This window comes from Drechmeria coniospora, chromosome 03 (genome assembly GCF_001625195.1).
Source record: "Drechmeria coniospora strain ARSEF 6962 chromosome 03, whole genome shotgun sequence".
NCBI lineage: Eukaryota > Fungi > Ascomycota > Sordariomycetes > Hypocreales > Ophiocordycipitaceae > Drechmeria > Drechmeria coniospora.
In genome coordinates, this window is record NC_054391.1 from 1,249,207 (window position 1) to 1,273,348 (window position 24,142).

Genomic DNA, 24,142 nt, shown 5'->3' on the forward strand with positions numbered 1-24,142 from the left:
GTGGGGGACATTCCTCGACCATGATTGAAAAAATGGTGCATGTACTTATTAAGTACCGTACGTGCAAGAATTACGCCATGCTGTTCGTGCGAATGGCGGACAAACACATTTACTGTACGTGACGTTGTTTCCTTTGCTTCCATCAACCTTGCTCTCGCAGGCGTGCAGAGATGACGATGCAAGCAGCGGTACGCTGATGCGATTGATTGCGGGTGGTTGGAAATTGCAATGTCATGGACCTGACTAGATTGCCCCTCGGGGTTAGCGTGTGCGGAGTGGCTTTCGCGAATGACTGGACGAGGGCACAGGTGCAAGTCAGTACCGTTGTAGCGAAGGTGGCGCGGTTAGACATGAGACACCCGGCCAGTACGGAGTACGTAAGTACTTACGTGCAGTGTACTGTACATGTGCTAGTTGCTGCACTCCGTTCTCCGTATTCCAGGTACATGCACTCCAGACGCCGTGCACTGCAAGTACTGCAAATGCTATTCATCAGGTGCCTGTAAGTACTAGAACCAAGTACTCGGAAGACTAGCTTGGTTTGGTGCTCGTTACCAGCACTGAGCAACAATACATGTGCAGCTACATCAACTCGTCCCTCCCGTACAGAAGTTAGTAAGCGACGGCGTGCCGGCCGCTCTGTAGCTGAGGTGCATGAACGAAACGGCCCTGCAAGACGTGCTACGGGCAACTAAGGTGCCTGCTCGCGCCGAACGACGGCTCCATGCCGTTTCTGGAAGGATCGCTGGAAGGTCAGATGACGAGACGGACCGGAGCGGATGCAGAACCAGCCGCATTCCTTCTTTTTCTCCCGTCGTCCGGACATTGCACCTACATTTGGCAACAAGGGGACGCCGGGGGGGCATAGCATCCGTACAAGCTCCGTCCTCGTTTGTGTACTTATTACCGTACTGGACTTGTACTGTACTTGTACTGCACTTGCACTACGGAGTACAATTACCCGAACAAGTCCTTTGGAAGCCATAATATTTGACGAAATACTGTACTGTATGTAACTTGCTGCACTGGAGTGTGGCACCGACACAACCAGCACCAGGACTCGGTTCAAGTACAGTACATGCACATGTGCACCTACTGTACGGAGCAAGTAAGGAGTAGTTGTACAGTGCTTGCTTTCATCGCATTACGGCAGGTGTACTCTGTACTTGTATGTGCAAGTATTTTGGGAGGTGATACTCCGTGCTTGGGTGTGCATGTACGGAGTAAGTACTTGGATTCAAGTACTGAAATACGGAGTATTACGGAGTACGGAGTACGTGCTCCTTAGTTGGTGCGCTAGGTATTACTACTACTACTTCAAGGTAAGTACCAGAGCATTGTGCAGTGTACAGTAAATGCTTGTGTATGCTTGTGTGTATTTTCCGCGATCCAACAGCGCGTCGCGACCGCGATGGACCGACCAGGAGCAGGCGAAGGAGTGTTTTTGCCTGCCATCGGATGCGTTTCCTAAAACGGTACCCTGTTCGGCGATCACGAACATGCAAGTGCTATTTACAACTACACGCGATGCATGTACATGTACGGAGTACAGCTGCACTTGGGCTGGGTGTGTGCTAGAACACGGCATGTGCAAAGATGCTAGGCACGAGAGTACAGTGTACGCCTACACTTACTGTACAGTACATTCCTGTACAGTACATTCCCGTACAGTATACACCATCCGGATGAGCAGCACACTATCGGCAGTCCTTGCCAACACAACTGCGCGGCCGTACTGCAAGTAAGCACACTCAAGTGCACTGTAGTGCGTGCCGAAGTTTGAGTGAGTACTAATAGTTCGGTTCCTAGTATACAAGTAAGGATGCGCGTGGCCTGGTGCAGGCGCGAACACGCCAACGAGACGGTGCTTCTGCGTCATGCTGTCTGCAACACAGTACATGCAAGTACATGTACTTAGGCGTACTCCGTACCCCATAAGTGAACCTACATGAAGTACTTGCATCCACAAGCACTTGTACGGAGCACAGTACGGAGTACAGTACGGGGTACAGGAAGTACAGTTATTACTATGAGTAGGCATTAATACCTATCTACTGTACCTACGGATACTCCGTGCTTACTCCGTATTGCGCACTTACTTATGTACCGAGCACGCCTCGCCTCCATCAACCTAGGTGTACAGTTCAACTACCTACCTAGTACCTTGGTACTTACTAGGTACCTAGTTATGCGAATATAATTTAGTGAGCAGTGCTCCGTAGTTCCAGGTGGTAGCTCGCCACTCCAGTACTAGGTACCTTATGCAAGTGCTGCTGTGCTGGTGCTCCGCTGCACGTGGATGAAGGCGCCCGGCCCCTGTGCGGCATGATAAAACTTGCACCTAACTATTAGTTGCACACATGTACATGTACATGTGCATGTACACCTACGTGCTTGCATGTGCTGCGTACTTGGATGTGTAGTTTTACAGTACAGTACAGTTGGTGTACTTACAGTACAAGTACAGTGATTACGCCTGCAAATACAGTTCAACCAAGTGTACTCCGTACTCCGTACATGTATACGTCAAAGTATTACTGCTGTGCATCCTGTCCTCTCATAAGTATGTGCTTCCCCATTTACATGTACTCAAGTACTTACTCCGTACAACTACTGTACTTGCAAACTACATGTTCGTCCTCGAGTAACTTCCTCAAGTACAGTACTGTGCATTTCCGAGCATTGCTCCAAGGCGACGGAACTCTTGTCGACACCGCCAAGCGTTCCTGACGCTAACCTGGCCGACTTCATCCGAGAGCCGACAGCTTGGCGTTCGAGACCAGTCGGCAGCTGTAGAAATGTGCACAAGCACGGAGTACATGGACCGCTAAGCAATTAGGTGCAAGTACTTACTTGCAGTAATACGGATATACATGTACTGCAATGGTTGTGGAGCGCGAGTAGCTGATGTGCATGTACTTGAGTAAGTACTTGCCAGCCGTATTGGCACAATATTCACCGACAGTCAAGGAATACTGCGTACAGCGTACCGAGTACCTGCACTCATGCTCGAACACCTACTGTACAGTGCTTACATGTACAGTAATGTACTCCGTACACGTACCTGCAATGAAGTAAGAATTTCTTCCCACTGTACTCCATATACTGTAAGTACAGTAAGTACATGCACCCCCCCAAGTACGGGTTCAAGCACTGCACCTGCACTTTGGTATTTTGTAGCAACGAACAAGTACCTAAAAGTACATGTACTGTACTTAGGTACTCTGCGTGGAGCATGTATGGTGCAAGTTTGTCACACCCCAACTACCTGGCCTCAAGAAGCGAGCGTCGCACTGAATATGGGCTATTGGATGCTAGAGTACGGACGGAGTATAGCACAGTAAGTACTCCGTACTTGCAGTGCGAGTATAGCACCATAAGTACATTCCTTATGGCAATCATCTTGTCCGTGGCAAGTACAACTGCGCAAGGAGAGCTTAGCATTCGCGCATGTCGTAGGAGTACTGTACTTATACACACACATGTCGCTGCAGCTACAAGTACTCTGTCGCGCCGACGCGTCAACGGGCCTGTGACGGGGTTAAAGTCCGGGTAGTTGGTTACGTAACGGTGTCCACATCTGCGCCTACTTAAGCTGGCGCAGAGCACACCTGGTGGTTGGCAACAACATCATCAAGAAATGGATTGATTCTGCCCCATCTCACGATCCTTGATTCATTATAGCCCTAGTTAGGGCGGACCCCCTTTTCCTCTGTTGCATCATGCTTGTACATGTCCTTACTTGTGCCTGCCCGACTCTTGACTCGTTCTAATTCTCATTCCCATCCGACGAGCCATCCAGGTCCAGCCGGACCCGATTCACCCATGGACCGGACCAGCTCGGATGCGAACCAGGACGGAACAGCGCAACGTGTGACCTATAACTACAAGCAAGTGCAGTAGCTGTACGCTGAGGGATATCGCCCGTGCTGCACGTGTACTTGGGTGTGGGTGCAACTGCATGTAAGTGTACGCTGAGGTGCTTCAGAGCACCTGTATCAAGTACTGAGCACATGCAGTGCTCGAGAGTTTTGGTACTTGTTATTACACACGCACTAGCTGCAAGTACAAGTACTGACTGTACTTGCGGCGATCAAGCGTAGGATACACCAACACCAACAAGTCAGTCAGTCAGTACGTGTGCTTGCACGGAGCACACGTACGACATGCACAGCAACGCGTCTGTCGGTGATGTTACTTCTCTCGTCAATGAAGATATAGGTCCGTGCTGCAAGTACCCTCTCTCGCTTTTGACTGCGCGGACCCATGCTCCGGACTGTACGGACTCTGAAGCGTTGGGCGGACGGCGAGCCGCGTTTCGCTGCCTCGGCCGATCCCTGTCTCGGCGAGAACAAAGGGGCAGACGCGTTCGCCCTTGCTCGGGCCCGGGCCTACATGTACGTGACGGGAACGACGGGAGAGGGCGAGCACTCTAGGTGTAGGCCTATAAACACATGTACTCACGCACATCCGCACACCCAACGCACGTGTGCAGATGCCTTGCAGGGGTCTCGGGAGCCGGCCAGCCAAACTTCCCCAGACGGACACGGCCGCCGGCCACCTCCGTCCGCCATCTCGATCCCCCCAACATCGCCCACCCCGGAAACATGTCTACATGCACTCCTCCCGTAGGCCCATGCGGATTTCGACCACCATGCCGCACCGAGTAACGAGTATGGGTACTAGGCCATGGCCTCGAAACTACTCCGTGCAGTTCACCCACCTCCCAAAGCCGAGCCGGATAACATCCTCGCCGGCAGCCAACAGGGGGCAACGGAGCACGCTCCCTCTTGACACGTCGGCGACGTGGCCGCCGAGGAACCCATGTGTAGCATAGTTGTATGCATGCTTGATAGGGGGCAACGCACTGGAAGTACAGGCAAGTGTGTCAAAACAGTCCATGTATTAATGCTGTGCCCCCGTACGGAGTGCGGCACACCAACCTGTGCGTGCATGTGCTCGTAAACTCCGACGCTCCGACGCTCCGACCCCCCGAACCACTCCCCGACGACGCTTCCGACCGCCATTATCCCCTCCAACCGCTTGGGATACGACCACGCATGCGGCGAGACTGGGCTAGAGCTGGCTAGATCCCCAAAGCAGCCGGGCCAAACCCTGGACGGCCGTCGTCCAGTCCTACCGTACACGGCAATCGTTCGGAGCATCTGCCCTGTGTCCGTCCACCGGCCAGTTCATCTAGATGCGGCTCTTTGCGTTCGCCACCTGCTGCTCCGTCAACCGCCCGAACGCATAATTGACACCATACCATGCCGTCTCCTCGCGAAATGGTCGCCTCACATCTTGACCTGCCCGTAGCCACTGTTCGCGTGTATGCGTCGAAGCTGGAAACAAGCACACAGGCCTGAGACGAGAACGTGTGCAGCAAGTGCACGGCAAGTGTGCATGGGTAGTCGAGGCAAGAAAAAAAAATAAACTGGAAATAAACGTTGCCCGCCCTCCGAGGCAGTCGATCGAGAAGATGGGTTGGATACCCAGTGTCTAGGTTGCCATGTCGTGTCGCTTCTCGTCGTTGCTCTAGGACCTCCCGTTGTCGCTCTAGGACCTCCCGTCGTCGCTTCCCGCTCCCCCTCCATCAGCCAACGAGTAAGAGAGAAGAAAAAACAAAACCATCACCATCACCATCACCATCACCGTGACCGTGACCGTGACCATGCATGACCCTCGCCATCATAGTCCGCAAACCGAGCACGCCTGATCCTACTCGCCGCCCCTGAACCGCCGGTTAAACTCCTCGACGGCAACGCCGACCATCTTGTACAGGAATCCTCGCTCGCTGCCGCCTCCGACCGGGATAAACGGCCCGTTGGCGCCTCCGCGGAGCGTCAGGCTGACGCCCGTCCGTTCCTTGGCGATCGTCTGCACGTCCTTCAGCGGCACGTCCCACTCGCTCGTCAGCTTCCGCGAGCGGATGAGCAGGATGCGCGCAAACGTCACCATGACCACCATGTCCTCCTTCGGCAGCTCGAGGTGGCCGATGTACTGCTCGTCAAAGTACTTGCCGTTGTCCACCTGCTTCAGCCAGTACTGGCCGAGCGCCTCGCGCGGGTTGTACGGCCGCACGATGCCGTCGCCCGGGATGAAGCGCGGGAACCGCGTCCGGTCCAGCTCGGAGCCGTCAAACACCGTCGTCGTGTTCCGGATGCCCTCGCTCACGTTGCTCGCCATGTCCAGCAGGCCGACCGCCGGCTTCGTCGCGAGGCCGAGGACGCCCTTGCCGACGCCCTTGAAGAAGCCGACGGCGCCCTCCTGCTCGGCGCCCTCGAGCGGCTTGCGCGCGAGCCCGCCCACGCCCGACGCGACGCTCGTGAACAGCGAGTTGGCGCCGGCCGTGACGCCGTACAGCGCGTGCTTCGGTCGGTTGCGCGCCCGCGTGATGCGCCGCCGGTCCTGGAACTGCTTGTCCAGCGACGCGGCCGCGATGCCCTTGCTCAGGCTTCCCGTGAACTTGGAGAAGCTGTCGCTGAAGCCAAACACCGTCTTCTTCGCAAACGACGCCGCCCCCTTCGCGATGCCCAAGCCAAACTCCTCCGGCCTGTCCGAGAGGATGAGACCCTGGTACGGCTCGTAGAAGATGTCCGTGACGCCCGACGAGATGTTGTTGAACAGCCCGACCGGGTTGCCGAGAAAGTCGGCCGAGCCGAGGATCTTGTGCAGCTGGTACATCACCTCCTGGCTGTAGTGGCTCGACACGTTCTGGATCAGCACCGGCGTCGACACCCGCATGTTGTCCAGTATCAGCGCGTTGAACCGGATCGGCGCATCGTTGACGTTTCCGATGGCCATCGTCATGACGTTGAGGAAGAACATGATGGGGTTCCGGGACGACGTCTTGTCCTCGGCGTTGACCCGCTCCGTCCGCATGAAGCTCAGGTCGAGCTGCATCGGCTGGATGTTTAGCACCTCAAAGTACATGTCCTGGCCCGACTGCTGCTGCGACGGTTCCGGGATGTCCAGGTCCTCGTCGCAGAGCTTTCCTTCCGACTCCACGTCCGTCCAGCTCGCGCCGGGCACGTTGGAGAACTCCATCAGGGCGAAGACAAAGTCCTCGTCCAGGTCGACCGTCATCTGCTGCAGCAGCACCGTGGCGTACTTGATGTACAGCACGCCGTACGAGTTGTCCTTGACCCGGCTGACCATGGCGTGCAGCGAGGGATGCGCATCCACCTCGTTCGCCTTCTTTGGCACGACGCTCGGGTACAGGATCATCGGAAAGATGCCGCCGTAGAGCTGGTTGTCGATCTGCATCCATTTCACCGCCAGGGAGACCGTCTGGATCACGGGTGAGTCGCTAAACCGCAGTTGGACGTCCCGGAACGTGATGTAGGCCAGCTCCTTCAGCTGGGAATTGATCAGCGATATGCCAACGCCCGACAGCCGGAGCTGCGCCCGGAACGTCGCTCCGGTGTCTTGGTCCTTGACCTCGAACGCTTCCGGTCCCGTGCTCGTTCGTGAGAGCGTCTTGGGCCTGTACAAGCTCTTGCTTGCGCGGAAATTGCTGAGTATGAGCGTCTGCGTCGGCCCATCGGCCGCGACGTTGATGTCGATGAACTTTTGCTGCCCGTCAGCGCCCGTCACCTTCATAGGGATCTGGTTGCCGATTTCCGCCAGCTTGACGTGTCGCTCCTTGCGGTTCGTCACAATCACGAGCTCCCGGAGCTTGGCTGCCGGAAAGTCCCAGGCGTAGGGCATGATGCTCCGCGGCGGCAGCCGATATCGGATGGGTCTCCATCCGCTTCGATCCTCCATGTCGTCCTCGTCGACGCTCGGGTTGCGCTGGTAAAAGGTAAATTCCGTATCGCTCTCGTTGCGCATCGAAAACGGCCAGTTGTTGGTCTCCATGCTGAGGTTGAGGAAGACGGTGGCGTCCTCCAAGAGGATCTCGACCCGTACGAGACGCTGGCGCTGGCCGGCCTTGGCAATCTTGACGTGCGTTATTCCAATGTCCGCAATGTTGAACGGCGAGGTCCAATGGTTGTCCACGCCCGGGTGGCACAGGCACAGCTGCTTGACCGGCGACTTCTGCATAAAGTGCAGCGGCTGCAGCGCGCCGGGCTTGAGGGTCATGTACCCCGATGAACTAGACTCTCGCACCAAGATCTCCTCGCCCAGCTTGTTCTCCAGAACGAATCGAGGCGCCAGCGTGATGACCTTGGTCATCTTGTACTTGCCATCGCCCGACTTCACCGTGATGCCGACGTGTATCTCTCTCTGCTTCGACGTCGAGGTGAGGACAACTTCCGACGTGCTTCCGATCGCGTCGAAGCTCTGCGGTTTGCTCCACTCCGACTCGTCGACCTTCAGCAGTGCCCGGTTGCGATGGTCGTCGTTGCCGTAGGAGAACATGAAGGGCAGCGCCTTTGGCCGCTCCTGGTTTGACGTGTCCACGAGAGGGAACTGCCCAGCAGCAGCTTTGGCCTGTTGCAGGAAGCTCTTGGCCCTGACTCTCAGGTCCAGCCCGGTCTTGTTCAGGACGACGTACGGACTGTAGACGGTGATCTTGAAGGCGCCTCCGCAGTTGGGCATTCTGTAGTAGTGCAGGCTCAGATTCAGGGGCAACCCCTGCTCATCCTTCACGACGATCCGGCTTTCCTTTCGGAAGTCATCGCTGTTGCCGGAGTTGATGATGGAAAAGTCGCTCGGTTTGAAGACGGTGTCTTGCATGTCGATGCTCAGCAGCAGCAGGTGGGAAAGCTCCACGACGTGGACGGGGCTCACGCCACCCTTGCGCAGAAAGTTTGACCAGTCCTTCTTCGTGTTCTTGTCGTATATGCGGTACTTGAAGTCGTAAGGCAGCAGATTCTCCAACGTGATCGGAGCGGACAGCTTGATTCTCATCGAGGGGTATATCCTAGAGTGCGTTCGGTTAGTGTCACGCTGACCGAGCGACCGCCGACCGATTCACAAAGGGTCCTTACTTCGCCATGGGATTGGCTTTCTCAATCTGGGCATGCGCCTGAAAGTAGAAGGGATCCCCGTTCTCTCCCTTGCACACGAGTTGCTGCGTCGGGTTCCTGAGTAGGTCCCTCCACCAGAGATGATCTCTGCTCCACTGGTATCCGAAGCCGCCGTCCGGTCGGACGAGCGCTTGCTTCTCGTACACGGCACCGACGGGCGCCGGGCGCGAGTCGCCGGGCGCGATCTTTTCAATCTTGAGCAGATGGCCCGTCTGTGCGTCGTAGATGCCGAGCTCGACGGGGATCTGCGTCGCATTTTCGACAACCAGCGGCGATCGCAGTGTCACGTACTTGACGTAGTCGGAACCGAGGCTGACCTCGACGCACATTCGATGCGTCACGTTTTCCGCTTTGGGTCGAAGGCTGTAGAGGAACTCGCCTTCTCGATTGAAACGGACATTCTTGACCAGGTCGAAGCCGCTTCCTTCGAGACGGATGCCCACGTCGTTTTGATTCGTTTCCGTCAAAAGGCTCTCCCGCATCTTCTCCCAAGTCTCGAAGCTCCAGGGTGCGTCTTGCCCATCCTGGAGCCGCAGTGTGAGAGGTTCGTCGCTGGAAGGACTCTTGGAGAGCAGCTCGACCTCGAAGCCGGTGTAATTTCTGACGCGATACGGCGCTTCGACCCCGCGCGGCTTCTCCAGAATGTCCTTTTCCGTCGTCAAGAAGTCGAGGGACTTGGATGCCAGCGCAATCGTCGCCGTCGTGAGCGTAATGTCAAAGGTCTTCTTGGAAGCCACATCGACGGAGAGCAGGCCCGATACAGATTCCTTGGCTACGCCGAAGCCCACTTGCCACGGTTCCAGCAGAGGCTCCCAGCTCGACTTGGAAAAGTTGTACACATTCGAGTACAGATCAATGGCGGCATCCGCCTTCAGGTTGGTCGACCAGTTCTCCGCCGTTGCTGTAAAGTCCTTGATGCCGAAATCCAAAATAGGCAGCTCGTGCAGGTCGCCGATCAAGACAACACGCACGCCCTCCACCGTGGCCGAAAGCTCCTCGCGCTTGGCCGGCGGCGGAGGCTGGCTTGGCTGGGATTCCTTCGGGACAAGTGTGGTTACGGACTTTGTTCCTTTGGCCCTCGCTATCGTTGGCTTGCCATGTCCACTCGGGCTCTTATTCTTGAAGCTGGCGTTCCGCTGCTGCCGCGCCTTCTCTTCGCCGGGCGAACTGCTCGACCCCTTGGTCTCGGCCGCAGATAGCTCCCCTGCTCTGCTGACGATTTGAAGGACGAGAAGAATATCTCGGAGGGATAGCCTCAAGATCAACGGCTCGACATCGATATGTATGCTCATCATGGTTTGTTGCGACGTATCCATGTTCAGCTGAATCGAAAAGTCGTCAATGATCCTCAGGCGCGACGTTTCGAACTTGTCCATTCGGCAAAGAAACATGGCAATCTGGGAGATTTGGAACGTGATGGCGTTCTGCTTCGAAAGGACCATTTGTCGAATGCTCAACGCGATCGCTTCCGAGCCGGAGCTGAGGGGATTCGCAATCAATATGACTTGGGCATCGACGAGATTGACACGAAAGGCAACGCTCATGATGGAATCCTCTCCTGGCTTCTGCAGCTTGCCACTGCTCTTGTCACTGCGCTGCCGAGATGCCTGAGACTGCGACCGGCCCGACCTGGTGTCGGAAAGTGTAGCTTCCGATTCGGAATCGGATTCGTCTGGCGTTTCGAGAAGGCTTTCGCCATCCATGGGGCTCAAGTTTTCGACCACGAGACCTTCGGTGGCAAATTTAGAAAGGGCAAACAGGTAATCCAGTGCAAAGATGACGCGAGGGCTATCCACTGTCGCCATCGCAACGAGGCTGCGCTCCTTGCCACCGGATATCGTGACGCTGGCCATCAACTGCTGCGCTTCCTTGTTCGACGAGGTCATGATGCGGCGGAATTTGTTCGTGTCTCTTGGACGGCTGTCGTAAATGGTGAATGAGCGAATCAACAGCTCTGCCTCCAAGGCGCCATCCGTCAGCATCCGCGTCTTAACCTTTGTGTCGTCCAGCGAGAATCGGGACAGGCTCGAGGCGGTCAAGTCGCCTACTGGCTCATCCTCCCGGGCCATGATAAGCTCCAGACCGACGGTGCTGGCGTTGAACAGGACATCAAGCTTCGTCCGAGCATTGGAGACGGAGACCAGCTCGGGGGGTAGGTCCATGAGATGCTGCTCCCCGGACCCGTCACCTGCCGGGCTGCTCACGTGCTGTATCTTGCTCTCGTCCGTGACTCGGGCGGTGTCTCCATCGCCTTCGTTGTCCTCTCCCACGAAGACAGCCGGAACAGACTTGGAAATTTCGACGAGGAATCTGAGCTGGTGCTGGGTCAATCGAAGCTTGATATCCGACAGCGACCCGCACACCTCCGTATCGGGGCGTTGGGCGCCCTCCTTGTGTTCGGCGTAGGTGATGTCGAATCCAAGGTCAACGTGATCGATCATCTCCAGCTCTTCCGACTTGTCGCCGTCGTAGTGGAAGTCCGAGGTGAGGCGAACGTTCCTGATGCCCGTGGATATTTTCATGGCAACCTCCGCGTCCTTGCTGTCGTCGAGCGGCGCGAACTTATTCTGGGCGTATATCTCGCCCAGATAGGCCGTTATGACATCTCGCTTCGGCTGGCCGGGTGTCATGGAACGAGGAAAGACGACGATCGGGGTCTTGACGATGACGTCGAACTTGAACCTGCTGGGGCTCTGCTGAATCTGATTGGCCCGAGAGACGGCCGCTTGTCGGGCGGCGTTGTACAAGGCCTGCATCTTGCCAAACTTGACGAGGAAACCGATGATCTTCCGGAAAGGCTCCTCGACGAAGTTGACCTTGACGGATCCGGCGCGGAGGTGAACGGAGCTGTCGTATCCCGGATAGGCCTTTTCGTTGGAGGGGTCAAAGGTCTCGTAACGAAAATCGGCCAGGTCGTCGCCTTGAATGGTCACGAGCCTGCGCAAGTTCGAGTCCTCCGAGACGCCGGAATTAACATCGTCGACGAGCGACAGGTCGCCCAACCTCGCAGAAATGCGCATGCTCCTTCCACGCAAAAAGATTCCCGCATAGGCCTGGTTGAAGGAGAGGGTGGCCAGCCTGATGCCGTCGTTGTTGAGAATGAGCCTGATGCTCTTGAGGTCACACTTGACGCGTATAGAGCCTACGTTTGCGTCCGGGTGCAGGGGTTCGACGGCAGCGTCGTCGCTCGCGGCATTGTCGACGCCGTCGGGTCCGAGGAGTGGCGGCCGGGTCTGCTCTGGGTCCTTCTCATTGTCGCCAGCGGCGAAAGTGATGAGGATGAAATCCAAAAGGGTAAGCAGGGTGCTTCGGGTGACGATGACGTTGATGGTCGAAACGACGACGGTGATGTTCGTCTCGACACCCTCGTAGACCGGCATGAACTCGGGCGACTGCCGGTTGACCCGGACGAACTTGACATGGACGAGGCTTCGTCCCGCTTGCAGGTCATCACTATCGCCAGACGACACGATGGACTTGAACTCGCCCGAGGGGTTGTCGACGAAATCCTCGACGGTGACGGCGCCGAGAGAAATGTCGGCGGCCATGTCAAAGGGCCTCGTGTAAAAGGTGAGGTCGAAACGCTCAGCGACGAGCTCGACGAGCAGCGTGTCCGGTTTCCTCCTGTCGGCATCGCTCCGGTAAAGCGAGCCCTTGAGGGTGTCGACCTTGAAGTTGAATTCAAAGTTTCGCTGCTGAATTCGGAGATTATCGCCTTCGGGACCGTTCTTGGCATCCTCGAAGTCGTCGTCGTCGTCGTCGTCGTCCAGATCGTCCAGGATGACGGCCGTTGGCGGCTGCATGAAGGGAAAGGCGGAGGATTGTCGGCGCTCGCGCGGCGTCTGTCGAGACTTGTTCGAAGCCTGGCTGGCGAGGCTGTACCGCTGCGACTGCTCGACCTGGGATTCCGGCACACCGCCATGCTGCGCTTCGTTGCCAAGCTTTGGAATGGCAACGTCGATGATTTTCATGAGATTCTTGTACTTGGTATCGGAGACGGTGGCGTGCAGCATCGGCAGATGACCGGACACCTTGAACCTTGTCAAATTGGGCGCCTTGGGCAGAATGCACGTTTCGACGACGAAGTCGACGTTGATCTGCTCGACGACGTGCAGATGCGTGCCGTCGCCCTTGTTGATCAGATGCGCCTTCGTTTCCGCTATGGAGGGGCCGATGAGGACTTGGGTCGAGGTGAGATTGACGATGAACTTGTCGTACATGGCGGACTCGAGCCGCTTAAAGTCTTCGTCGGTCGACGACTGCCGCTGCTTGGACTGGATCTCCTTCATGGTGATTTGGTCGACGAGCTGGCTGTTGACATGGATGTGGCCGGCGTCGACGATGAGGCAGGTCGAGTCCTCGGCGGTGATGCTGACGGGCACGATGATGAGGGGCGCCTGCAGGTCGAGCTCGGCGTTGATGGTCCTGTGCTCCTCCAGGGCAAAGACCAGGCCGGCTCTCGTCTGCTCGCGGAAGCCCTCGACGGTGGCGCCGGCCGTCTCCATCAAGGCCGTGATGGACTCCATCTGGGTGTCGGGCGGGCGGAAGAAGTCGACGACGCCGACGATGAGGTTGGGATTCCAAACAACCTCGAGCGGCTTCAGCCTGCCGACGACGGCGATGTCGCCCTCGCGCTCGATGGGGTTCTTCTCGACCTCGAACTGGAAGAACGGCTCGTCCCTGGTGGTCTCGAGCTCGACCAGCGACAGCCTCCTACGCCGCTTCCCGTCGGGAGCACCTTTGACCCGCACGATCTCGGGGTAGAGGCTGCCGGGGGTGGTGCCGTCGTTGACGCGCAAGCCTCCGAGGCTGACGACGGCGAGCATGGAGTCTTGCCTCTGCAGCGCCTTGGCTTTGAAGACGTCGAAGTGGAAGCTGAGCAGGTCTCTCGTTTTGCCATGGGGATTCTGCCGCAGGGTGAAGCTGCCGGTGCTCAGGGACGCCTCGACGCACAGCTTGACGGCCTCGCGCGGCACGTCGATCTCCTTGGCCAAGGCGGCCTTTTCGTCCCAATCGATCATGTCGTAGAGCTCCTTTCGCTGCTCCTCCGTCATCTGCGTGTTCTCCTCGTTCTCCTCGACGGTGCCTTGCGGCTTCGAGCCCCACATCCAACCGAGCCAGCCTTGGTCCTGCTGGGCAGACTGCTTCCTCAGGGCGGCGGCGTTCTCCTTTTTGAGGTGGTTGCGGGCCAAGGAGCGCCAGAATCGCAGGTCCTCGTAGCTGAGCTTCGACTCGAGCTTGGTCAGGTCGTCGGCCTCGTCGGCGTTCAGCTGCTGCTGCTGCTTCTTCTTCTTGAAGAGGTCGATGTATCGGTTGCGATCGTCGCGGCGCTCTCGGAAGTAGCCCCAGGACCACTTGCGATTTCTGTCGTGAATCTGGCCGAGGACGGCGTTGGCGGCGAAGCGGAACCAGGCGCGGGGGTCCTCCTTGGGGCGGACATCCTTGGGCTGCAGGGCCTTGTATTCCTGGTGGCGGATGAAGTAGTGGAACAGATCGACCATCATGAGGGCGTCGCGATACTGATGGTCGTCGAGGACGAGGCCGATCTCCTCGAAGAGCAAGTTCGCCTTGAGCCTGGGCGCGTGCACGTCGCCGGTCTTGTCGATCTCGATCTTGGCCTGGCCGCTGACCGGTTTGAGGATGAACTGGTGGTTCGGGCTGGCGGCGGAGTCGGGCCGGCCAACCATGGACCGAAACCGTTCCACCATCTGCTCGTTGGTCAGCTGACGGCGGTCGGAGGAGTCGTCCGCCTCTCGGCCGGTGCCGAAGAGGTCCGAGTCGGTGTTCCAGTAGACGGCCAAGGCGCCCAGGGTGGCGAGCTTGTGCGTCGTGTCGGCCGAGTCTTGGATGAAGGTCGGGTTCCACTGGCCATCGGTGCTCACCGCGCTGAACTCGTCGAGGGTCAGGCCGAGGGCGAAGGGGTGGCCCGGGGCCGAGATGGAGTCTTCGTAGCGGATGTGGATGTTCCTGACGGTGACCTGCAGGTTGTCGACGATCTTGGTGACGAGGCTCTCGGTGAAGCTCTGGTTCTTCTTCTGCTCCTCCTGGCTCATGCCCTCGCGGTTGCTCTCCTTGAGGAGCTCGACGCTGTCGAGCCTCTCCATCTTGAGCCGCTGCCGACGGCGCTCCTCCTCCTCCTCGTCATACTGGGCCTCCTCCTTGGGGCTCGCGAGGAGGAAGACGTTTTCGAGCAGGACCTTGACGGGGGCACCGCGCAGGTTGGACCAGGGGATGACGAGGGTCAGCTCGCCGAGATGGCCCTCCACGACGTTGATGGGCAGCTTGAGCTGGTCGAGGGCCTCGCGCCGAAGCTCGAGGTTGCGAAGCTTGACGTCGCCCGACCAGATTCCAACCTTGAGTTGCGTGGGATCGAAGTTTTTGACGTACATGCCGAGGAAGCGATTAAGCAAGCCGGCGACGAGTCCTTCGAGCATGGCGGCGGCGGTGGCAGGCCGTAACCCTGGCCGGGGTGAGGTTGATGGGGTGAGTGTACGTGTTCCGTTCGGGTTCGGGGGGGGGTTACGTGAACATGATCGGTAGGCGGAGGAGGATGCCGGGCGTCAGGACCGGCGAGGGAATGCACAAGGAGGATGCTCGCCGCCGCCGTCGTAGGTCGGGCCGCCGTCGCTGAAGGTTGCACCTTGCACCTTGCACCTTTGCACTCTGTACCGCGTTCCACCGTCTCGGCGTCGGCAGCAGAGGCTGTGGCGGTTGGCCGAGGTGGCCAAGGAGGGGGGGCCGAGGAGGGGGGAGGTTGCTGCCTCGGCAGAGAGGAGACTGGGTGGGCGGCAAAGGGACGGGCGGTCGAAGCGATCGAAGGAGGGAGCGCAATGTCGAATCTAGGTTGGGGAGGGAGCCGATGTCGGGTAGGACGTGAAATGTCCAGGACGGTGACGGGTTCTGGCTCGTGCTGCTGCGGAGAAGGGTTAGGCTCACCGACGGGCTGGCAGGACGAACAGGTTCGAGACCAAAAGCAGATGGGGGGGGGGTTCTGGTATTCCTTCCTTCCGGTACCTGCGAGCTATTACTACTTACTGATCTAGGCACTATGTAAGCCTGTCTGGCGGTGACGTAGTCGGTAGCGCGGCCACTAAATGCCTAGCACCCGGACAAGTACGGAGTACGGAGGACGAAGTGCCCGCTAGCAGAAGGGAACTAAGGGAACTGTTGGACCGACATCGATCCAGCCGCCAGGGAGCCTCACTGGCGTGATCACCGGTGGCAGTGCAAAGCGAGGTAATTCCACTGGTGGGCGCATGAGGCGGTGGTACGTACATGTACCTCTCCACGAACACAGGTTCGCTCCGTTCCTCCTCAACATGTATCTACAGTACTCCGTATATTCAGCAGATGTACGGAGTACATGTATGTAGAACGTAGTGTTGCCGTGCCTTGCCCGTGTACGCCTTCTAGCACTCCTCCCTAGCACTCCTCCCTAGAACTCCTCCGTCGTATAATACAGGCAGTACAGCTTACAGTTTGTCGTCCCCGTACATGTGCTGTACTTGCTGTACTTGAGCACCCAGCTCTCTTATCACCTTTGCCATCGTGGATCCCCAGAATATACCTAGTAAGTACTACCCAGGACCCGTACAGAGTACCCATGTACGGAATACTGCAGGTATTATACTTGTACGGAGTAGAATCAACTCTGTACAACCACACTACAGTACACGCTGTAACTACTTAGGTACTCCATGGGGTGCCCCGTACTGGTACAACGTACTAGGTACTAATGTATTCAGCATTGTCACTCGCCACCATGAGAGGCATCTAAGTACTACAGTAATAATAATAATATCTACATATATGCATGTACTGTACTTGGATGTACTGCACTTGGAGGTAGGTGTACTAGTACTCAGTACTCCGTGGTACACGAAATGTTTACTACCGTGTACTTACTGTACACTTTCTTGCAATGGTACAGTGCATCCATCGTCGTGTGGTCGCGCCTATATTTACCTAGTATCTACAGTTCATTCATGCTAACAATGCACCCGAGCTTCAGAGCCGCAAAGTTCCCCCGCCCTTCATGGCCAGATTATCCAGGCCAGTTGGATAATACTACCAAGGTAGGTACTTTTTAGGTATATCATTACTGTAAGTATCCCGTACTGTACCAATTAGCTTATCCGGTTCTTCTCTACTGGTATTTATTACCGAGTACTACCTAGTACCTAGTAGGTAATACAGAGCACTCCGTACTTGTACGGAGTACAACGACTTAGCTCTCGTCATTGTTCCCATCACATTACGTCATCAGGAGGCCTCAATCCCAGGTACGTAAGAAACATGACACCTGTATGGAAGTAAATCACACCAAACAACACATTTCCATCATGCTGCCGATCCAAGCCAACGTCTGAAGAAATGCGACACGCCACACATATCTGGCATGTGCCCTACCTCGAGCTCGCCTGGCCACAGCCGCACCCGTTTCGCCTCTCTCGGACACGCTCTGCTACGTTGATCATGACGTAGCCTCACTTTCGTCGTACCTCCGACTGCTGCACCCTAAATCGAGCCTACCGGACCAAAACCGTGCCACCAACTTCTAAATCTTCATTCAATGACATACCCTTGGAGTGTTTCCATGCGCTTCCAAATTTGCCTCCATCCTCATCACGTGCTTCTTCCGCCTCGCACTCAACACACACCTACATGCTGTGGTGGACGGGAGGATGGCCGTCATACAATGACAAGCAACAATGTAGCCATGTCTCGGCCATTGAATGCCATTTTTCGCCTTGTGCCTCAGATTTCGTTGGCAACCCGGTCCTTTCGGCCGCTTCTCAACGGCCTTCTTTCCCCGCCTCGCCTCACACCTCCTTCGCTGCTGTGGGCGCCTCCCGTCGGTCGCTTTGTCTGTCGCTTCACCAGCGACAGCTTGGCTCAGCGGCCACCAAGAAAATCATCGGACATTGAGCATGAGAAAAGATTAGCTCGTGAGGTCATCAAGCCAAGGCCTGGTGATATCTCAAGTCATGGCTCCCGACGCCCAATCCTGGAGCCATCGCCCGGAGCGCCTCGGGGACAGGCCCTCGGCGACGGTCTCAGACACGATATTGTATGCTCAGCCGAAGGAATCCCTCATTTCGATACCTAACACCACGTAGGAGGTTGTTCACGATACATTCCGCCTCGCCCACGTGCCCAGAGAATCGTTGCATCTAGGTCTTGCCGGTACCATCCCATACCTTGCCACTTCTCTCTCCACCGTGTACCTGGCCTGGGATCTCACAAAAGAGCTCCCCACGGGCAACGCATTCTACGATGCCATATTCCTCAACCACGATACGGCGAACCATCTCCAGAGCGTGGTAGAACCACTGCAACTCGGCTACGGCGCGGTCATCATCTCCTTCCTCGGCGCCATTCACTGGGTAGGCCTGCGAGAAGTCCTTTGACGGAGTCTGAATCCATTCGGCTGACAAACCCAATTTTGATCTTCAGGGGTTGGAGTATGCCGAGCAGACGTCCCTTCGAGAGCGCACTCGCTTCCGCTACGGCATGGGCGTGGCCGCCTGCGTAGTGGCTTGGCCCACTCTGTTCATGCCTTTTGAGTACGCGCTGACGACGCAGTTCATGGCTTTTCTCGGATTATACTTTGCCGACGCACGCGCTGCCTCTCGGGGCTGGGCTCCCGCATGGTACGGCACTTACCGTTTTCTGCTTACCACCATTGTCGGTCTGGCCTTGTTTGTTTCCCTCGTCGGACGTGCCAAAATAGGCGAGCACAGCAGGCTCGGCGGCCGGGAGCTCTCATCGAGCATGTCCGGCGCTGGAGTAGCTGATGCATCAACGGACTGGGCCAAGATGGAGGCGGAGGAAAAGAAGAGGCTGAAGAGCAAGGAGGAGGCGGCGAAGAAGAAGGCCGAAAAGGAGGAGTCCAGGACTCGTGGCAGAGGCAACGAGAACGAAGTGAAGGACGAGACTCGGAGAGGCCCGCATCAAGACTGAGCAAACGACAAACAGGAGGGCAGGGATGGCAAAGAGAAGGATGCAAAACAAAAGGGCGGCAACGAGCAGGACGGCATGGCGAAAGTACACATGGTTCAATGGTGACACTCCTGTCTCTCAGGGACGAATCAGTCAAAGTCAAAGTAACACGACCACCTCTTTTTTTTATCATCTGCAGCAACTCTCACCGCGTGTCCCGTAATCATGTCATATATCTTTCATACTCTCGCACACCTCGTCTCGGGGCAGCAGGATCCCCTGACCCCGTTTCCAGCCGGCCGCACCCTAGATGAACAGACGCATGGAAGGAAGGGGGTATGTCTCCCAACGCCAAGAAAATGCGCAAATACACTCTACAGCAGCTGGTTATGATCAAAAAACCAGGCCAGATTGGTCCTCCCGTCGTCTCGTCATAGCAGCCGTAGGGAACCCATTAGAACTCATCTCTCGAGACTCGAGCACGCGCAATGCCTTCCCGCCAGAGTGCGCTCAGGGCCGCGCAAACCCCTGCTTCGCCTTGAGACTGTTAGATCCTCCCGCTCTCGTCCGCTTCGGGTGGATAAGGGAACCAACCTTCATCTGCTCGATGCGGGCCTTCAGTTGGCTCGTCACCTCGGCCGCTCTCCTCCAGCTTTCGCCCTCGCCGCTGCTGGTGGGTTGCAGCAGCATCGACGTCGGTCGTTCTCGTCGAACGGCAGGGCCTTGATCGTTGCCATCGTCTCGCTGCATCGGCACGTTTCTGTAGCCGCGAGCTGGGGAATCGGGTCCCGAAGAAAGGGCGCTCACGGAGTACCTCATTTCCGGGCTCACCTTGCTCCTCGGGAACACCACCTCGCCGTTTTCTTTCTCCTCCGACATCGTACTCGCGTAGCTCATCCGGTGCATCCCGCTCAGGGACGAGCCTTGGTCGCGCGATACACCGACGTCTTCGCGCACAGGCGACGTGATTGCTGTCCTCGAACGTTAGCGAGTGCGGCGACAAAAAAAAAGTCGACGGCGGGTGGTGGTCTTACTCGGACTGGCGAGGCCCTCGGAACGGCTCAACGCTCTCTTTAAGCGCTCCAGTTCCCGGCGCAATCGCTCGTTGACCTGCTCCGTGGCATCGGCATCGCCGCGAGCGCGGACAAGCTGCGTCTCCTTCGCCTTGATGCACAAGACATCGCGCGTATGGTCCTCTATCAAGCCGGCATTCTGGTTCTTCAACTCTTGAATCTCCGATCTGAACTTGCTTCGTTCCTGCCTCATGTCATCCAATTGCCGCGTGAGCTGCTCGTTTGTCGACCGCAGCTCCTCCAGCTCGGCTCGCTCCATCGTCGTGAGTCCGCTGGAAGGCGTGGGAGACTCGGGCGCCATGGGAGGTGCCGCCGCCGCCGCCGGTTTGGCCAGCGATCGACCCGTGAGGCCCCGGGAGAGGCCGGCTCGCGGTTGCGGGGGGGGGTCGTCGTCGGCCGGCATCACCGGCGGCCCCGCCAAAGGTCGTCTCGGGGACGCAGCTCCCGGCGCCCCGAGCGTTCGTTTCTGCGGCGCCTTGAGTCCCCCGAGGCCAGACGGCTTGGGCATCCCCAGCTTGCTACCGGCCGGCGTCGCCTTGGCGCTCGGCCGCGGCGACATTGGCGTCGATTCCGCGGCCGAGGCCGGCGTCAGCGCCGCCTTCTTCGCGACCGGCTTCTTCGCGCCCATGACCTTTTTCACCGCCGGGGGCGGCGCCCTCGCCACGGGCTTCGGCTTCTCTCTTGCTTTGACCTCGGCGGTTTCGAAAAACTCCTTGACTTTGTTCTTCCGAATGTCGTCCAGACCTTCGAGGTAGGGGCCCATGGCTCGCTCGCCGAGAATCTTCATGACGGTTCCCAAGATCTCGGCACCTCCGTCACGCAGCGCGGGACTCGACTCGGACAGCAGCTTCTTCCCGGACTCGCAGATGGTCGCAATCTCGGGCTTGGCCGGAACCTCACGCGTCGTCCTGAGGCAGCGGATCAAGAAGCGCATGGTGCCCTCCTTGACCTGGGGGTTCTTGTTGCCGAGATAGGCAACGATGTCCTCGAGACATTCGGTGAGGTTGGTGGCGTCGAAGACTCCGTCGAGGGCGCCGCCGAGGGCATCGGCGACCGTCTGCTTCTTCTCCTTCAAACGATCCATGACGGGCTGCATGACGACGGCACGGTGCTTCGCAAACGCTTTGCGTAGACCCTTGGCGAGCAACTCGATGCACTGGGCGGCCTGCGTGACGACGGCAACGTTGGCATCCTTCATGCACTTGGCCAAGCCCCGGACCTCGTCGTTGAAGTCGGTGTCTTTGATGCGAGGCACGTTGAGGGCCTGCGCGAGGGCTTCGACGGCATCCTTGCGGTCCTTCCACTTTGGCGACGCCAGCATTTCGCCAAAGTTGGGGGGGATCTTTTTCGAAACGTCGACCGGCTCGGCCAGAGAAAAGGCATCCACTTCGGCGTCGTCGTCAGCGTCGTCGTCGGGATTCTCGCCGTCGTCATCGCCCGCAGGGGGGGCGGCCGATGCTGCAGCTTGCTGTGATCGCAGCAATCGTTCCTGCTTTGGCGGCGGCTCGGTCTTGATCTTTTCGAACTGCGCCTCGAGGTCCGATTGTTGGGTCGGTTTGAGCTCTCCCCAGAACATGGGCTTCATGGCCTCGCGCAGCCACCGGTACAGTTCGACCGTCAGATTCGTCGCCTCGGCACGAACATTCTTGTCGGCGGCGCTGAACAGCTTGGGCAGAGCCTTGAGAATCGGCTTGGGGTCGACGAGCTTGCATCCGTAGTTGTGGAAGATGGCGGTCAGCGCGTTCAGCGTGGCCGCCACGTTCTTGGGCACTTTGTTGGACAGGCCCGGCATGACATCCTCCAGAACGGGCGCGGCAACGTCAAGCTCAATGTATAGCAGGATCGCTTCGAGCGCGTTCTGTTTCGTCGCAGCCCTCGTCGACGAAAGGGACTTCTCCACCATGGGCGTGACGGTGTAGGGGCGCGTGCGCATGGCACAATCCCGACCGCCAAACTTCAAGAAGGCGCATAGCGCAATGATGCCTTCTTGCTGGGCCGCAACGTTGGAATCGGTCACTGCCGACTTCCAGAGACCGGCATCGTTGAGGAATGGGCGAAAGCAAGGGTCGGACTCGTCGGGCGAGGCCGAGAACTGTTTGGCCGCTTCTTCGTACGCCTCCTTTCTCACCTTCCATATCTGCGAGGAGTGCGATTAGTCATGTATTCGATGCCATATCGGTGTTTGATGTTCCGCCTCGATGAGCGCAAGATGGTACCTTATGGGCAAAGCGATCGGACAACGGCAACGAGCTGAAATCCTCCTCTTTATCCGCCATGGTGGTGACGGCGGTGTCGTCAAGGTCGTCGTCGGTAGAGCCGGAGATTCGGCGACAAGAAAGCGGTCGTCTCTTTTGGACTTTGACGAGCCTGCCTACCCTGCGAATCAGTGACTGTATCGATCGTGGCCGAGGCTGTCTGTCCATGGTGCGTGGCAGATGCCGGAGTCGAGAGGAGACCTCAACAAGCACAGCAATACGACACGGGACAGCCAACTGTCTCGGCAGAGGACAGCATGGTTCACGTACCAAATCAAGAACCAGGACCACTCAGGCCGAGGAAGCGAGCGAGGAGATGGGCAAGCAGGCCGACGGGCAGGTGCTACTCCAAGCGCGGCACGGTCGAGCAAGCCGCAAGTCGAGGCAGCCAAGCGCCGTAAAACAGACGGGGGACCTATCTCGGGAGCTTAGAAGGAGGGCTCTCCTTCCTCGCTGGGGAGCGGCGAAGTCGGGAAAGTGATCGACCGCGGCGGTTGCGACGAAGGCGGACGGCGGGGAGAGCAGGAGATGGGGGATGACGCGCGCGGCTGACCCATACGACACGTCCAACGTCGGGCAGAATTGGAATTCTAGAGTTCTGAAACTGCAGAAGGAGCGTCTAGAGTATCGGATTGCTTCTGGTGACGGGAAAAGGACGTAAAGTGCAGAGCGTTGTTGTTGGGTTTAAAGATTCGGCGGCCCAAGCAAGAATCGAGCACACACCTGCAGGCAGAGACGTGGTAGGTGGAGGTGACAGTACTGTAGAGTAGTGGGAGCATTGTACTTGTGTGAGACAGACAACAGGAGTACTGTAAGTACTCCTGTACTGTAATAGTACTCCGTACATTGTATCGGCTAATACAACGGAGAGCCTGGTCGGCGACTCGGCGCACATGTGCTTCGTACCTGTACAGTATGTGCACAGTACATGTACAATGCCGTACGGAGCACAAGTACAGTAGGTGTACAGAGTACAGAGTGCGGAGTACCAATCCCTTCGCAATACCTTGGTGCCTTGTACTGTACTTCGTAACCCCTACTTCTGCAAGAGGAAAGCTAATGCGAATGGCACCAATCATGGAAGCTCGCAGCGGTGCGGCTGTCCAGCCCTTGCCGAACGGCACGCTTTTGAATATTGCTTTTTCGAGCGAGAATGAGTAGCAAATGAAAGCGAATAGTGTCCGTTCCTTTGAGTGTGCGTGTGGATCACTCAGTACTGAAGCATTCTGGCATCTACAGTGATGAAGCAATCTGCCTGCGAAAAAGGTACTGTATGTACTTGCACGATAGGTACTGTACGCATTTCAGTGTGCCATGTACATGTACTTGTAGGGTACTTGTGCTACCGAGAATAGGTACTACATGCTCTCCAGGCGTCCCTCCCCTCGCTGTTGTTGTTTACTCCTTCCTCCGCCACACAAGACTGCATTGCCAGAGAAACGGCGAGAATCGGTCCACTTCTAGCACCATGATGCGGTAATAGGTGTACTTGCATGTACATGGAAGTACAGAGTCCAGTGAGGGGCCATTGTCACGCTAGAAGTCACTTTCTTTAGTGTCAACGTGGGGAAGTACTTGGCTGACGATAAGGTATACTTACAGTACGGAGTACTGCTGTACTCCGTACATGTAATTACTTGTATTATTAGTTGTACAAGTACTCCGTACATACAAGTATCCGTACGGAGTTCTCCCTACTAACATACCGTAAACGAACACTGACATGTAACTATACACGCAAGTACGGAGTACTTGCATGCAATATTACTGAATAAACATGTACTCCGTACTGTAAGTACAACTAATTAAGTACATGTACATTCACTTGCTGGTTCGGAGTAGGAGTACTTTAAGTACATCACTTAATTCTTGTACACACAAGTACTGTAGGTGTATT

The 24,142-nt window shown here is 57.1% G+C and overlaps 3 protein-coding genes across 3 annotated transcripts; 1 reads left to right on the forward strand and 2 right to left on the reverse strand.

The window, feature by feature from the left end:
- Positions 1–5,718: 5,718 nt before the first annotated feature.
- Positions 5,719–15,409, reverse strand: DCS_06219 (vacuolar protein sorting-associated protein vps13; the record flags this gene model as incomplete). Its single annotated transcript, XM_040803510.1, has 5 exons — positions 5,719–5,877; positions 5,962–6,126; positions 6,175–6,267; positions 6,310–8,869; positions 8,937–15,409. 5 exons carry the CDS (start codon positions 15,407–15,409, stop codon positions 5,719–5,721), a joined length of 9,450 nt encoding a protein of 3,149 aa, XP_040653614.1.
- Positions 15,410–17,694: 2,285 nt separating this feature from the next.
- Positions 17,695–18,938, forward strand: DCS_06220 (uncharacterized protein; the record flags this gene model as incomplete). The annotated part of the gene is made up of 3 exons (XM_040803511.1): positions 17,695–18,045; positions 18,095–18,361; positions 18,432–18,938. The coding sequence occupies 3 exons, from the start codon at positions 17,695–17,697 to the stop codon at positions 18,936–18,938; spliced, it is 1,125 nt and encodes a 374-aa protein (XP_040653615.1).
- A 489-nt stretch (positions 18,939–19,427) lies between these two features.
- Positions 19,428–22,413, reverse strand: DCS_06221 (uncharacterized protein; the record flags this gene model as incomplete). Its single annotated transcript, XM_040803512.1, has 3 exons — positions 19,428–19,888; positions 19,952–22,127; positions 22,207–22,413. 3 exons carry the CDS (start codon positions 22,411–22,413, stop codon positions 19,428–19,430), a joined length of 2,844 nt encoding a protein of 947 aa, XP_040653616.1.
- Between the last annotated feature and the right edge of the window lie 1,729 nt (positions 22,414–24,142).